The sequence below is a fragment of the Sceloporus occidentalis genome, unplaced genomic scaffold (assembly GCF_023333645.1).
Source record: "Sceloporus occidentalis isolate IW3139 unplaced genomic scaffold, rSceOcc1.0.p SCAF_25, whole genome shotgun sequence".
In the NCBI taxonomy this organism is placed as follows: Eukaryota; Metazoa; Chordata; class Lepidosauria; order Squamata; family Phrynosomatidae; genus Sceloporus; species Sceloporus occidentalis.
This window is the reverse complement of record NW_028317005.1, coordinates 11,780,654-11,794,437: the sequence shown is the minus strand read 5'-3', so window position 1 is coordinate 11,794,437 and position 13,784 is coordinate 11,780,654. Positions and strand designations below refer to the sequence as shown.

Sequence of the window (13,784 nt, the reverse complement as noted above, 5' to 3'; positions counted from 1 at the left end):
GGAATGTATGAACTGTAGGAAGAGATGTGTAAACGGCTGCCGCTATATAAATTCAAAGTAATTTCCCCTAAAAGCAGTTCACGATTTGCCAGTCCCCCAACACAAACTCCCTTCTCAACCAGCTGTCAATACAGAGCTGTAAAATGACATCATTGAATGTAAAGAGTTTATTATATAAGGAACCCATTTATTATACAGCTGGTGGGGATAGGGCATATAATAGCACACACTGCATTAAGACCTGTGGGGGGGAAACGCCAACCGTGTAGCCAACCGGAAATGTTACTTAAGCGACATTGCCTCAAATACACGAACTAACTTCAAAGACCACCTGTTCAAAGCCCGAGGCCCAAAGGAGCAAGTCTGCGCCCCTCCCCCCAGGCCTGTCTCACACGCACTGCTGTTGAACGCCAGGTAACTTGCCGAGCCCGCAATAGTTTACCGAGGATTACCGGTCCTGCTCCCCGTGGCACGGCTGGTACGAACACACGCTTTTCCCTTAATTAAGAGTCAGAAGACTTCCTACGAGTGGCGGCTTAAACAGAGACCGCTCTTCTACACAGAGCTCATTCTTCCTCAGCAGCGGCCATCAACCGCATTCAAAATCTCGAGCCAAAACATAAGGACGCTGCTGATTGGCCGAGCAACGTGGAAAGCTGTAACTGTGATTACCATTGGTTCAGATACGGCAAAAGCGCATCTGAGCCTTTTTGTGATTGGTCGTCTTGTTTCCTCATACCTTCACAGTAACCGGCATATGCAATCTTATTGGACGCCTGCGAGTTTGAACGATTGGGTGATAACGGACCAAGGAAAACTGCAGAGCGCTGGCGTGACGTCACGCAAACATGCTTGTTTGATTGGATTAGATTTATTTACCGTCTCCTCCTAGGTATGACGAATCGAAGCAGCTCTTTTAACAGCAGGTGAGTAGAATGTCCATGACTGGGAAGCAAGCTGCTTCCGGCTTCTGGTGTAGAGAGCAACTCACATCATCCTCAGTCAGCAATAAGTGTTCATGTTTTTTTTCTATTGGAGCTCAGAAAGTGAGGTCATGTGTGTCTGTACAAAACCATAAGTCATGTGACATTATACGATTTGCTGCGCATGCAAAAAAATGTATATACCAAGCAATTCTGGTCCAGAAACAGTGAAAGTGAAGCACTATGCAGCAATATTCCAGTAGTTGCTATGGGGATTGTTTTAGAAGTGTTTTTTTTTCCGCCGAAAATCATAACCTATTTCCTTAAAGGGACACTACATTCCAGCCATCATGTGTACTTTAATGCATATAACAGCTAAGGGGTCCCTTTAAATGTTCCTAATGTCCGCCTTTGACCTGCATGGGGGGGGATTCTGCAGATTTCTGAGACAAGCAGCGGTGAGAATTGTGTCACCATGGAGTAGGTGGGGATCTGCAGCTCTGTAGCTGCTGCTTCAGATCTTTTTTTCAATAATGTATATCCATGTACCTATTCAGTACGTTAAAAAGCATTATTCTTTGGAATAGCTTCCCTGGACATTAAACAGTACCATTGCTACAGGACTGTCCAGCAAAATCAGGATTGCTGGTTAGTATAAAGCTAACGCTGGAACAGCTATTGACATTTAGGGCAACGGTACCAGGATTGCCCCAGTTAATCCCAGATAAATAGTGGCATCCGAATGCACAGGTAGGAAGAGAAGCAGCCCCCTTTATTGTTTGGCAGTGGAAACAATGGCTCCTTCTGTTTTAGCAGATGGCCTTTAGAGAAAACTATCTGTACATCAGTATAATTCCGAGGATAACAAGAAAATAACGGTGTGTACCAAAAAAAAAATTATTTTATTGAAGTTTAGTGACTCTTTCTACTACAGTATATTGGACAGAATATCTTGGATTCCTGCCATGTTTGCATTTGGCAAGGACCAGTATTAAATATTACGGCTTAATTAAATACATACACGTTGGCTTTCTTTCTTCAGAACTACGGGAGCTGGAAATATGTTGATCGCCATGCGTGATTTTCTGCAAATCCTACTTTTTAATTATACGTTTGAATAATTTTATATCAATATTTACATTTTTGGGTTTTGGATAAATAAGAATAAATATATCTCCAGTCCGTGAATTTTTTTTGGTAACGCTAATGTTGTCGTGCTTACTAAATTTCGTCCTTAGACTTTCATTAGTCAGACGGGCTTCCTGGGTGATTAAAACTGAGCCATTCTATTATTTGCCAAAAGACGGTATGATAAAACTTGGTGTTTATAGTAGATTGGGCTAGGGGTATACTTAGAATGCATGTATGGAGAAACTATACATATCCCAAAACACTTCATTGTGTAACAGTCCTCATTTTGAATAACAAAAACACAGATTTTTAAAATGTGGTGTCTGGTGTTAATAGTAAATGGGGGGGGGGACAAACTATTGTAGGAGTTAACCCAGGTTGCACAAGGCCCTTGGTTTGTGGGTGTGCATTTACATGCTGCCACTAGGGGTCGCTGCTCTTTGTGTCCTTCTACAATGTTACATACTACTGAATGTATTGCAGGCTCTGCAAGGACATGACACCATCCTGCATGGACTGCCTTTCTTGCCTTTGTCTGATTGGATAGGGCAGGTCTGAGCCCTTCAACTATCAACAACCGTCGTGAAACTTTTGCTGTGAAGACTTTCTACGGAGCTGTGGAGAGCCAGTGTTCAACATGAGATTAGCGTCTGCTCTGCTTACTGCACTGACCGCCTTCTCAGCCTATTATGTTTACACTCCTCTGCCCAGCACAGTGTCCGAGCCTTGGAAGCTCATGCTGCTAGACGCCACCTTCAGATGTGTGCAGGATATGGTGAGCGGCTTTCTTGTTTCATTACATTTTAAATGACATATTGTATAAAAAGAAAAAAAACAGCTGTGGCCATCATCTCGCGTAAAGGGAAGCCAGCAGTGGCTTCCCCCGAAAAGATCCCTTATCTAATCAACTGCTGTTTCAAACCAGTTTGCTGAATCTAGGTCACGTTCTCTTATGTGTTTTAGAAACATAACAGATCTGCCTGATATTATTTTGCGTTGCCTTTTACTATATACGCTATGTGTAGGTCAGATGCTGTTTAGCAACAGGCACAATAAGCAGTCACAATATACACCATGTAGTCTATAGCATTGAGGGGGCAGACTGTATCTGTTGATAAAAATAAATCTAGAATGAAAAAATTCCAAGTGTTTATTACATATAGAAATTATATATCGCATTACCCGGTCAGGTTTGGGGTGTTAGCGTGTATGTTATACCTATACATTCCTAACTTATAGGAATCCCTTTAATATCCATTGAATCCATTTTTTTTTCTCTATTACACTGCGAGTCGGATACTGTGTGTTTTTTAACATAATTTATTGTGTCCCGATTTAAAGTAACTAAAGGTTCTAGATGATACACAGTGATACAAAATATACATTGGTAAAACAATTGCGTGGGACACCCAAGCCTCCTGCATTTTGCCTGGGGTTATCTAACATAAGGTGAAAAGAACCATCTGCAATATGATATCATGATATATAACAATGTTTGTTATTTACATTTAACTTATACCAATAATGGCTGTTGTGTGTATGTAGGCTTTATTTACCTTTTATTATGTGCGTATTTTCAAACTGTTACTTTAAACTAATAATAAGACGTATCAGGTAAATTGAGATAGGAGTTTAAAGCCGGAACAGCTGATCCCAGGTAGTTGGCTTGCACCGAACATATTAATGTTGGACAAATAATACATTTTAGTTCTAAACCTTTCCTACCTAAGGTTCATTATATTTCTGAAAGCAGGTTTACACTCCGTGGTAACCCCTTAGTAACCGGTTTGCCGCTCCCTGAAGAGCTCATCCTGGTATTGGCTGATAATCTAGACTAAGACAGGAGTTGGGGGTTTTTAGTAAGGGAATACAGTCAAGATTACCAATTGGTGTTCTGTTGCATTCTGCATTCCTGATAAATTCCTAGTCATTTCATAATTCCCCTGGGTTTGGTGAAAATGGTCCCTGGATTCAGTCCTGGGGATAAAATGCTTCTGCTCCATCTGCCACAAAAGGTCATTGCCCTATTGTAAAAGGGGGGGGATAATAAAGACATGTTTGTGACTGTTCACCCACATGGAGTCTGACTTTAAGTAAACTCTAGAAGAAAAATAAAGGCTCCAGGCACTCAAGGGTTCCAGCGTCAGGCAGATTTATTGAAGGAAGAAAAAAACAAGTTTAAGTAAACTCTAAGCAGTCCAGCCTGCGAATGCTGATGTTCCCATTCAAGCAACTACATTTTTTTTTTTTTGTGGTTTTAAATTTAGCACTATCCATTAAATCATCTGTATGGAGATATATATACTATTGCACTCCAAACCAATTCTGTAGTAGCCTGGTGCTAGGTAACAAGGCAAAGTAATATACACAGTCTATGGATAGTTACCAGAACTCTGGGTCTTTTTCCAATAAGTACAGCTTCCTCTTTTGCGTGTATGTGTATGTATGTATGTATGTATATGAGCATGTGTTTATATATATATATATATACATATACAGACTGAGACAACATTTCTTATAATCATTGGTTTATTTATTGCTTCCTAGTGCTTCATTATAGGCAGACACACCCGGTTGGGTGCTTTACGAGTTTATACATGTTGGAACATTGGGTGAAAAGACACTGTTTTACTTATTAGCACAGTTGGAGACCAAAATGCTTAATTCAAAACAATTAATAGCAATATCTCCTCTGGTAAGTCTTGGGGGCAGAGGTAAAACGCATCGTGCAGACAGTCACCGGCTGCGGCGATGCGGGGTAAACAACCTCCGCAGCCGGTGACCATCCGCACGATGCGCTTAGACAACCTCCCGTGCTGGCAAGCCCCCCCCCCCCCCCCGTGGAAAGTGCTGGCAGGGGAGGCTGTCTAAGCGTATCGGGGAGTAGGATGCAGGTCCCCTGCACCGCTGCGGGGGATCTGTATCCTAACCCTGCCCGGCGCTAGACCCCGAATATAGGCCGCACCCCCACTTTAAAGACTTAAAGTGGGGGAAAAAAGTGCGGCCTATATTCGAGCCAATACGGTATTGTGTTCTGGAACAACTGATACATTAGTAACCTTTGATGGATTGTAATTCCTCCTCATCAAAGATCTCTTAAGTCTAGCAGGTGGCTCCATGTCCGCGTTTGAGATTGTTAGCCATGGAAATGATGCCGGGAGGAGCTTTCACTGGCCCTTTGACTGACCTTTCCCCTACTTTTTTCACTCTTAGCCGTTTGAACACAGAACAGGAATTTTGCTGATGCTGAAACTATCTGACACAGAAACCTAGAAATGTGGAAGGTGGCCATCTGTGGTAGGCTCAGTCCTAGAAGGTCACATGATATGGCTTTTGAAAAGACAAAGGCAAAAGAAAATGATTTACGCCATTTACTACCATTTTGTTATATTTCCAAATTATTATTTTTTTTCTTCCCAAAGATCATTTGAAAGACAATATAAGTGGCCAGGAGAAACAGCACACCCTGACAAAGCACCAAGAGCCAGAGAGCTAAAAATAACATAAAGTGAGCAAGGAGCCCTCCAGCTTTTCACTTGTCACGAAGAACATAATATTCCTATGACATTTTATCACCGTTGGCATAAAAAATTGAATTTTAGTAAAAAAATTAAATAAATAAAAATGAATAGTTAGATGGCTCTGATTTTTTTTTTTTTATATTATTATTATTTATTCATATGCAAAGTTTAGAGATAAAACTCTTTGGTGCCTGTATTGCTACCCATGTAGGGCGGCCAGATAGCTACATGCCTGCAGTATGCAGTTTCCGAGAAGAGCCTGAGAGAATAGTAGGCATACACTGATAATGAGACCACCATGGTGGTGCGTGATAGAGGTTATAAACTTTAAGGAATGGGAAATTTGCTGATTTCTATGGGTAAACTGTAGCCACTTTTGCGGTTATCAAGTCAATCCTTATTCTTCAGTGCATCTACGCCCAAGCCTGTCTTGCACGATTTTTTAAAAAACTTAAGTTCAACTCCTCTCTGTAATACTGAGTCCAGTTTCAAATTATAGTGTAAGGGGTGTAATTATTGTTGGCTCAAAACTGACTCAAAAAGCAATAGATTGGGTGTCACCAAGAAATATACCCGGCTTTGTGTCAAGCGATGTAGTCGAATGTAGTACATCACACTTTACCTCACAGTTTCAGAAGGATGGACAGAAGCTTGTTGCATTGCAGTGATTGTGGCACCTCAAAGGTTCCCCAAAACATAGAGAAAGAAAATGGACCAATACAGATCGTGAAGATCAGAGTGATTGGGTTTATTCGGTAAATCTCATTCAGGGGCCAATAAAATATATCATCTCAGGAACGTAACTGTCCTTTATGGAGGTCCAACCACTACAGTTTTTGTGTTGCCAAAACTTTAAAGCTGACCCTGTGTAATATACTGGTAATGCCGTACGCCCCAACTGATCTTGTGGTGTTAAAGGGACAGTCTTGACGTCATTTTCTTTTAATGTGAACAGGAGTGCATGCTAATGAAATCAGTCATATCCCCCCCTCTCTGTCTTCTAAAGTAAGTATGCTTCCTGCATATGGCCTTTATTGCATGCCAGCTCAACACTTGCATTGAAACGAATATGATCTCAAAGCCCATTATTGCAGAAGATGTTGACCTAACTTATTTGCCTGCTTGTAATCTGGCGTGATGGTAGCAGCTGAGTGTCACACTATACTGCTAATCATGTTGAGAATTTGTGCAAGTAAATATGTGCAGTTATACTGCTATAGTTTTCATTAATGTTTGATTGTTTGTTTGTTTTTTAGAGCAATCTGGCCCATTATTTTGGCTTTAGCCATCACTTGAGGGTCCTGAATTTCATCTCTAGTTACTTTGACAAGCTTGATCCGTTGTCATCTGGCCAGCTAAAAGTTACAGACACTGTCTTTGATGGAGTGGAGGTCAGAATCTTTGAGCCCAAGAAGGAGCCTTATGAAACTTTAAAGCGCAGCATTATTTATATCCATGGAGGAGGATGGGCTCTCGGAGGTGCAAGTATGTGTTTCTGTTAGTCTCTGGTATTGATTCTGGTAATACCTATATATTTATTTCTTGTAGAATTTATTATTGTTGTGAGCAGTTTCACAATGATGAAGATTCCAAGGCCAAACCACCACTTAGCATTAATGCATATATTTGCATAAAGCAGTGGTTTCCCAACCCAGCCCTGAAGGCACTAACAGGGCAGGATTTAATAATTCCCACATTCTATTCCAATAGGGCTTATTCATAAAACCTTGCTGGTGTGTCACGAGGATTGGGTTGTGAACCTTAATGTATAAGTTTCAGTATGGCTATTTCCAAGTGTTTCTGGAAATGCATGCAATCTTAAGCTTTATCAGAAAATACTAGATCTCCAAGATTGATGACATATTTTCAAAGGGTCCTATGATCCAATTTGCAAGAACTCAAGAATTTTAAGATTAAGTCTAAATCCTTTTCAATAACAAAACCTCTTTGGGGAAGAAACACCCGAAATACCGTATATTGCTCCAATGTCCCTTTTAATACTGTCAGTGAGTACACAATATTTACATTTCCATATGAAGGTATGACCGTACCATTCAGAATGTGGGGTTTTTTTGGGGTTTTTTTGTACATGATATCTCATTTTTCTCTCTTGCTTTTAGGAATGAGATCTTACGACAGCTTGTGTCGGAAAGTATCTGAGGATGTGAACGCAGTGGTTGTTTCAATTGAGTAAGTCTAAACAATGGAACACGTGCTAACTATGCATGGAATGTGTGAGGTTAATATAAAGATCTTTGTTCTTTGCAGCAATTTGCTGCGTTATCAGCTCCATAATCTGGTTATTTATGGTTGGTCACTAGATATATATATATATGTGTGTGTGTGTGTGTGTAAATCAGCTAAAATCTGAAAGCTTAATACACCCAGAGTAATCAAACAGACCAAGCCGAAGAGAAAAAATATTTAACCATTTGTTCAGATTCATCAAGCACCTTTAATTACCCCCCAAGTAAAAAAATAAAACAAAATATAATATATAATACAAAATTACATGTTGTTACTAATAATAGATGGTATTACACTTTAATGCATGTGATTGCTAAGAGATGTCGTTGTCATCCCCCGCAAATGCATGGGAGATTTTCTAGAATCTTCCCATATGCGTTTTTCCCTCCCCGTCCCCCCAGCTATTTTCACTACACCTGATATACTTACCGTCATTCAACTACAGTGCTGGCCCAGTGAATGCTGGGGACGGGGGTTATTGAGACCTCGGTGTGCATGCTCGGAAAGCGCCCCCATTGTGTCCATCTCACTAAGGTAAGTATATTTTTCTTCCCTAACACTAAAGAATCCATATGAAAGTACTTATAAAACACTTGATTTCATAGTTTGTATAGGGGGCTCCCTGGGACACCTGAGTGATTGTCACCTTTCCTTCCTCCACCATTATGTTTCTGTGCAATATTTTCATTCAAGAATATGTGAAACTGATCGCTCCTTTTTCCCACCCGATTGTAATGATTTATATTTATGCTCAATGGGTTTTATTGTCTTCAAATAACGAATAGACAATTTGTCTTTTTTTTTTTATTAACGAGCAAAACAATTTGTCTAGCATAATTCTTTATTAAAGAGTGTTGAAACCCAATTTTCGGATTATACCGATTTAACCCTTAGGCCTTTCCACATTTTCTGAAGCTTTTTTTAATTAGTTACTTGTAAGATCTTTACATTGGCTCATATATTAAGCACTGCAGTAAAGCCTGTATTAAAATAGTGTCAGACCGGCATTATTCATTGTGTTGGCAGTAAGAGAAACTGATGACATCGTTAGACTCCACATTTAAAGGCAATACTCTACTTACCCGTTAAAACTAACGCTTTCATTTCTCATAGGTTTGCCGATTCTGCAGCATAGTTCAGAATGAATTACTCGCAAACTGGAGATTAAACCACTCATGTATTTTCTTAATCCCTTTTTTTAGCCAGTCACAAATCCCTACTAAATCACGAATAACCACGGGATTGAGTGTGATCAGATTAGTATTTACATTGTGTGGAATTCAATCCAACTACAAGATATTTTTGCCGTAAACCACCAAGTTTTACTTATTTAATGTTTAGGGTTGCAAAAGAGCCCCAGCCGTATAGACCAGATTGGAAATGATAGCTGGCGTATCTCTTTGATAATAGGTCTTGTCTGTTTCGCCAGTTTCCATAACCATTGCCAGGTTAAATGGGTGGTTATAGCAACTGTTTATTCAGTTAAACCAGTCTAAATCTTATTTTATATTAGAGAATTTCCATCCCAGTTGGTTTTATAGAAGTATTTTTATTTTTTTTTAGATACAGGTTAGTGCCAGATGTTTATTTCCCCACACCACTGTACGATGTATTGTCTGCTTCAAAGTACTTCATGCGTCCAGAAGTTCTCGAGAAGTACTCTGTTGACCCGGACAGGATTGCCATTTCTGGAGATAGTGCAGGAGGGAATCTGGCTGCTGCTGTGTGTCAGCAGGTAACAACTGTGCATCTAGGCCTTCTGTGTTGGCGTGTAAACGTGTGCATGCGTGAGAACCAACTACATATTTGCAGGACTTTTTTTCTTCTCCTGTTACATTAGTTACAAGTCTAATTTAAAACTTAAATCCAAATATATATATATATATATATACACATATTCTTTCTGTCTTTGCATATTGTCACATATCTGGGTACACATTTCCATCTTAATATAAGCAGTTTTTAGTTACCTTACCAACATTACTAACTTCAAGCAGCCTGAATTCAAAACTTATTTGACATTGTCATTTGTTAATTAACTATTCTCAGCAAATTCGGATTAGGTAAGATGTCCGTGAAATGTACTTCTTTTCTTCTCGTCTTCCTTTTTATTTTAACGCTTATATTTTTTTTCTGACCTCAAACAAGGAGACATGTTAGGACAAAATGTCATAGTCTTGAGTGGGTGATAGACAAATTGAACAGCCTCCCATCAGAAGTGATAATACAACGAGGGAATTTTAAATATGCATAGGATAGGTATAAGGCTATTCTCAATCTAAGACAGGAACAATAATTTATTAAGATCTGAGTCTTTATATCAGGGGACTAGATGGACCGTGTGGTTCTTATCTGCCATCAAATTCTGTTTCTATGCAGGCCGGTGAAATGGCTAGTGAAGGTGAAATTAAAAAAGAAAACCGGCATGTGTACTAAGTAAACCTCCTCTCCAGTAATTTGATGATAGAATATTATAGACCCTAATATACAACACAATGTAATGGGTCGGGTGGGTGGACCGTGCAAAAGCTTCTTCAAGGATTGGAAGATAAACATGCACACGCATCCCGAGCTTTCATTCTCATTAACCAATGTATGGCTGCCCATGTCTTACTTATGTCTTCAGGTTAGTTTTGACTTGATAAAGGGAAACTGATCATCAGGACAGCCTAAAGTCATTAATATGAAATGATGGCCCATTAAAAAAACTTGATATAAGGCAAATCTCCTGTTTATTGCTGAAATGAAGGTAAATTGTCAAATCTAGAGCAATTATCATAAAACTAATTTATGCCTATTAATGGAAATATAACACTTTGCCATAATCATATTTTTAACATCATATATATTCATATAAATCATAGATCATTCTCTGTGTTCAGGACCCATATTAATTAGCACCAGAATAAGACCAATGACAATGGTTTTGGTCTGTACATCAGGAAACATGATTATCTGCTGTCAAATTCTATGTTTCTATGTTATTTCTGTCATTTCATGCAACTAATAAACTTTTCTTCCTTGCAGCTTGTTGAAGATCCCAATGTAACAACCAAAGTAAAACTTCAAGCTTTAATTTACCCAGTACTTCAAATATTAGACTTCAATACACCTTCTTATCAGCAAAACACAGACATGCCCATCCTCTCTCGATTTGTTATGATTAAGTTCTGGTTGGACTACCTAAATGGGAGCCATGCATACGCCCATTCATTGCTGGTTAACAATCATACATCTCTTGACGTAAGGGAGGCTGGTTCCCTACGGGAACGTTTAAACTGGAATTCACTACTTCCCTTGGCTTTCAAGAAGGACTACAAGCCTGTGTTTCAAAGCACTGGGACCCCTAATATAATCCAAGCGATACCTGCATTACTTGATATACGGGCCTCTCCTTTAATAGCACAGAAGGAGACCCTTCAGCTTCTTCCAAAGACTTATATCCTGACCTGCGAGCATGACGTGTTGAGGGACGATGGAAGTATGTACGCCAGGCGATTGCAAGAGGCAGGGATTGATGTTACTCATGATCACTACGAAGACGGGTTCCATGGCTGCATGATCTTTGCCACTTGGCCAACCTACTTCTCAGTTGGTGCACGGACAAGAGATGCTTATATCAAATGGCTTAATGAGAATCTGTAGAGAACAACAAAGCAGGACCGTTGTCAGCTAGTCTATCAGAGCTAAATGGGAAGAAGCATCACTGCATGATTGCCACTTTACAATAATGTTGTATATACATACATGGGTGTCCTTTAAAGCAGGACTAGAAACACAATGCCCTCTTGTCAACCACATTGTGAGAAAACCAAGATTTTATTTAAGTAGGCCCTAGACACAGTAGTATTAGAAAACACATAACGCTTCCTAATGCTAAAGTAACTGGAATATATGTGTGACATAGAAAAAGGCAAATCTTTTTTCTTTAAAAGTATGGGGTGTCAAATGCTTAGAACCTGAAACATGCAGAATGGCACCTAAAAACATGTTATTTTTAATATTAGTACTGGGTATAGTTGGGGTAAAGGTCTTTTTATGTTGTTTAACACTGAAATATCTTTGCACTTTCATACATTGACCCTTATAGTTTTAGAAGGGGAAGGAAGCAAAGCTTCAGGATTATTGGGTAGGGTCCAGCAATAACAACACTCCAGAATCTAGCAGAATATCAACTCCGTGTTCTTCAAACTCACAAACAGAAGTAAAGAGAACAAAGAAAATATCCCACTCCATACTAGAAAATGTTCTGGGAAATGTTTTGACTGTCCTTCAAATAATGTTTCGTAAGAAAAGAAATATAAGCTAAAGTAAAACTGTGTTTTGAGTGTAGAAATGCCATGCTGAGTTTATCACCAACCCCACTTCTGAGTTCAGAGATGCTGATGTATGGGAAGGGTTTGTACTGCTGAGTATGCGATGCTATACACAGGTGTATATATTTGGAAAAAAAACATTGCTCATCCATTTTCCGGACTGCAGCCCTAAGTCCCTAGGTACAGTAGCTTTTTCTAACAAGACGATGGGGACGTTATCAGATTATTTTGGGGTTTTTTGTTTAAAAAAAAACCAAAAACATACCTCCAGCAGAAAGATAGCAGACGTTTGCTTTAATCCACTACGCAGTTTTCACTATCCCCTAATGCTTGGTTTTGGCTGCTTTAGAAAAAAAATCCTGTATGCAGGTTGATCTTTTTTTTTACTTGGGAACAGATGTTTGGAAGTTCACATGATGCTTTTCAAGCAATGGTTGTTACCATTTGCTGCTTCCAGGAGAAACCTATGGTCATGCTTTACTTGAAAGCCTATATAGCAAACAGTGTGTGTGCATGGGCGACGTTGTATGTCTGTTAAATATTGTAAGTTGGAACTGGGTTGTACTTTTTTGTTTTCTTTTAGTGGAGATATGAATGTTTAAAAAAAAACAAACCATTATAAGAATAAAGAGAATTACAAGCTTTAAGCAATTTAGTTAGTGTCTGGAGCCATCCCAAATCTTCTTTGTGGCTTAAACCACTCCAAGCTGTGCATGGACCGGTACTTATAGCTATGGCCGTCTCTAATGTGTGGCAGAAGTTGAAGCTTTCTTAGGCCTAGGCTTACCACAGGAGCTGTCCCTTGGGTTTCCTCAACATGCACTAGGACAGTGCTGTGGTTGTTATACAGGGGGAATGTATATACGACAGCTGGCATGGTCCTCTCTGCTGGAAATCGCTTTCACGTCCTGCCATCAGGTGATGCACAGTCAGTAAATTGTGGATCGGACCGTGTCTGCTGCCAAACAAACCAACGCAGCGCTGTGGCAGATATTACTGGGCTGTGGAGGGGGCCTTGGGGGATTATATTGCCGTCGCATATTATATTATTGCTGTCATCCCAATGATCGCTCTTTTACCAGTCATGCCGAACTTATAATAGTAAACATAAATGTTTCTCCTAACACCTCAAAGCTTTAGAAGGCGCTTTAATATGACGCCACCACTTAGTATGTGGTGCCCTTTACCTGGGTAGATGTAGCATGTGCCAAACCCAATGGCTCACACCGATGTTAAGCATTAGAGTCTGGCCTTCCTTATATGCATTCATTACAGAATAAAATACAAGTAAACATACACTAACGAAGCATTATACATACATATGTGTGCAATATATGGATTTTTATATCCCAGTGCTCTATTCATACTCTGAAGCCCTGGAAGATTACATTGTAGCGGTGTTGTCCCATGAAAATAGATAATAAAATATTTATAAAAATGTGAGGGGTGTACTCACTTTTGTGAGGTACTGTATGTTGGGATTTTACTAACTGAGAGACTTGCCAGCAACCTTATACTTCACCATGTATTTCCTAGAAATATTGTCTGCCATCACGGTGGAGGAAAACAAATGTGGCATTAGTTGGCATATGCTTAAACATCACTCCCCGCTAGCCAGTATTTTTAACATTAAAAGTGTTAAATGT

The 13,784-nt window shown here is 39.5% G+C and overlaps 1 protein-coding gene across 1 annotated transcript; it reads left to right on the top strand.

The window, feature by feature from the left end:
- Positions 1-2,691: 2,691 nt before the first annotated feature.
- On the top strand, positions 2,692-11,467 carry NCEH1 (neutral cholesterol ester hydrolase 1). The gene is made up of 5 exons (XM_089485361.1): positions 2,692-2,829; positions 6,832-7,060; positions 7,696-7,765; positions 9,386-9,557; positions 10,850-11,467. Exons 1-5 carry the CDS (start codon positions 2,692-2,694, stop codon positions 11,465-11,467), a joined length of 1,227 nt encoding a protein of 408 aa, XP_089341487.1.
- The last annotated feature ends 2,317 nt before the right edge of the window (positions 11,468-13,784 follow it).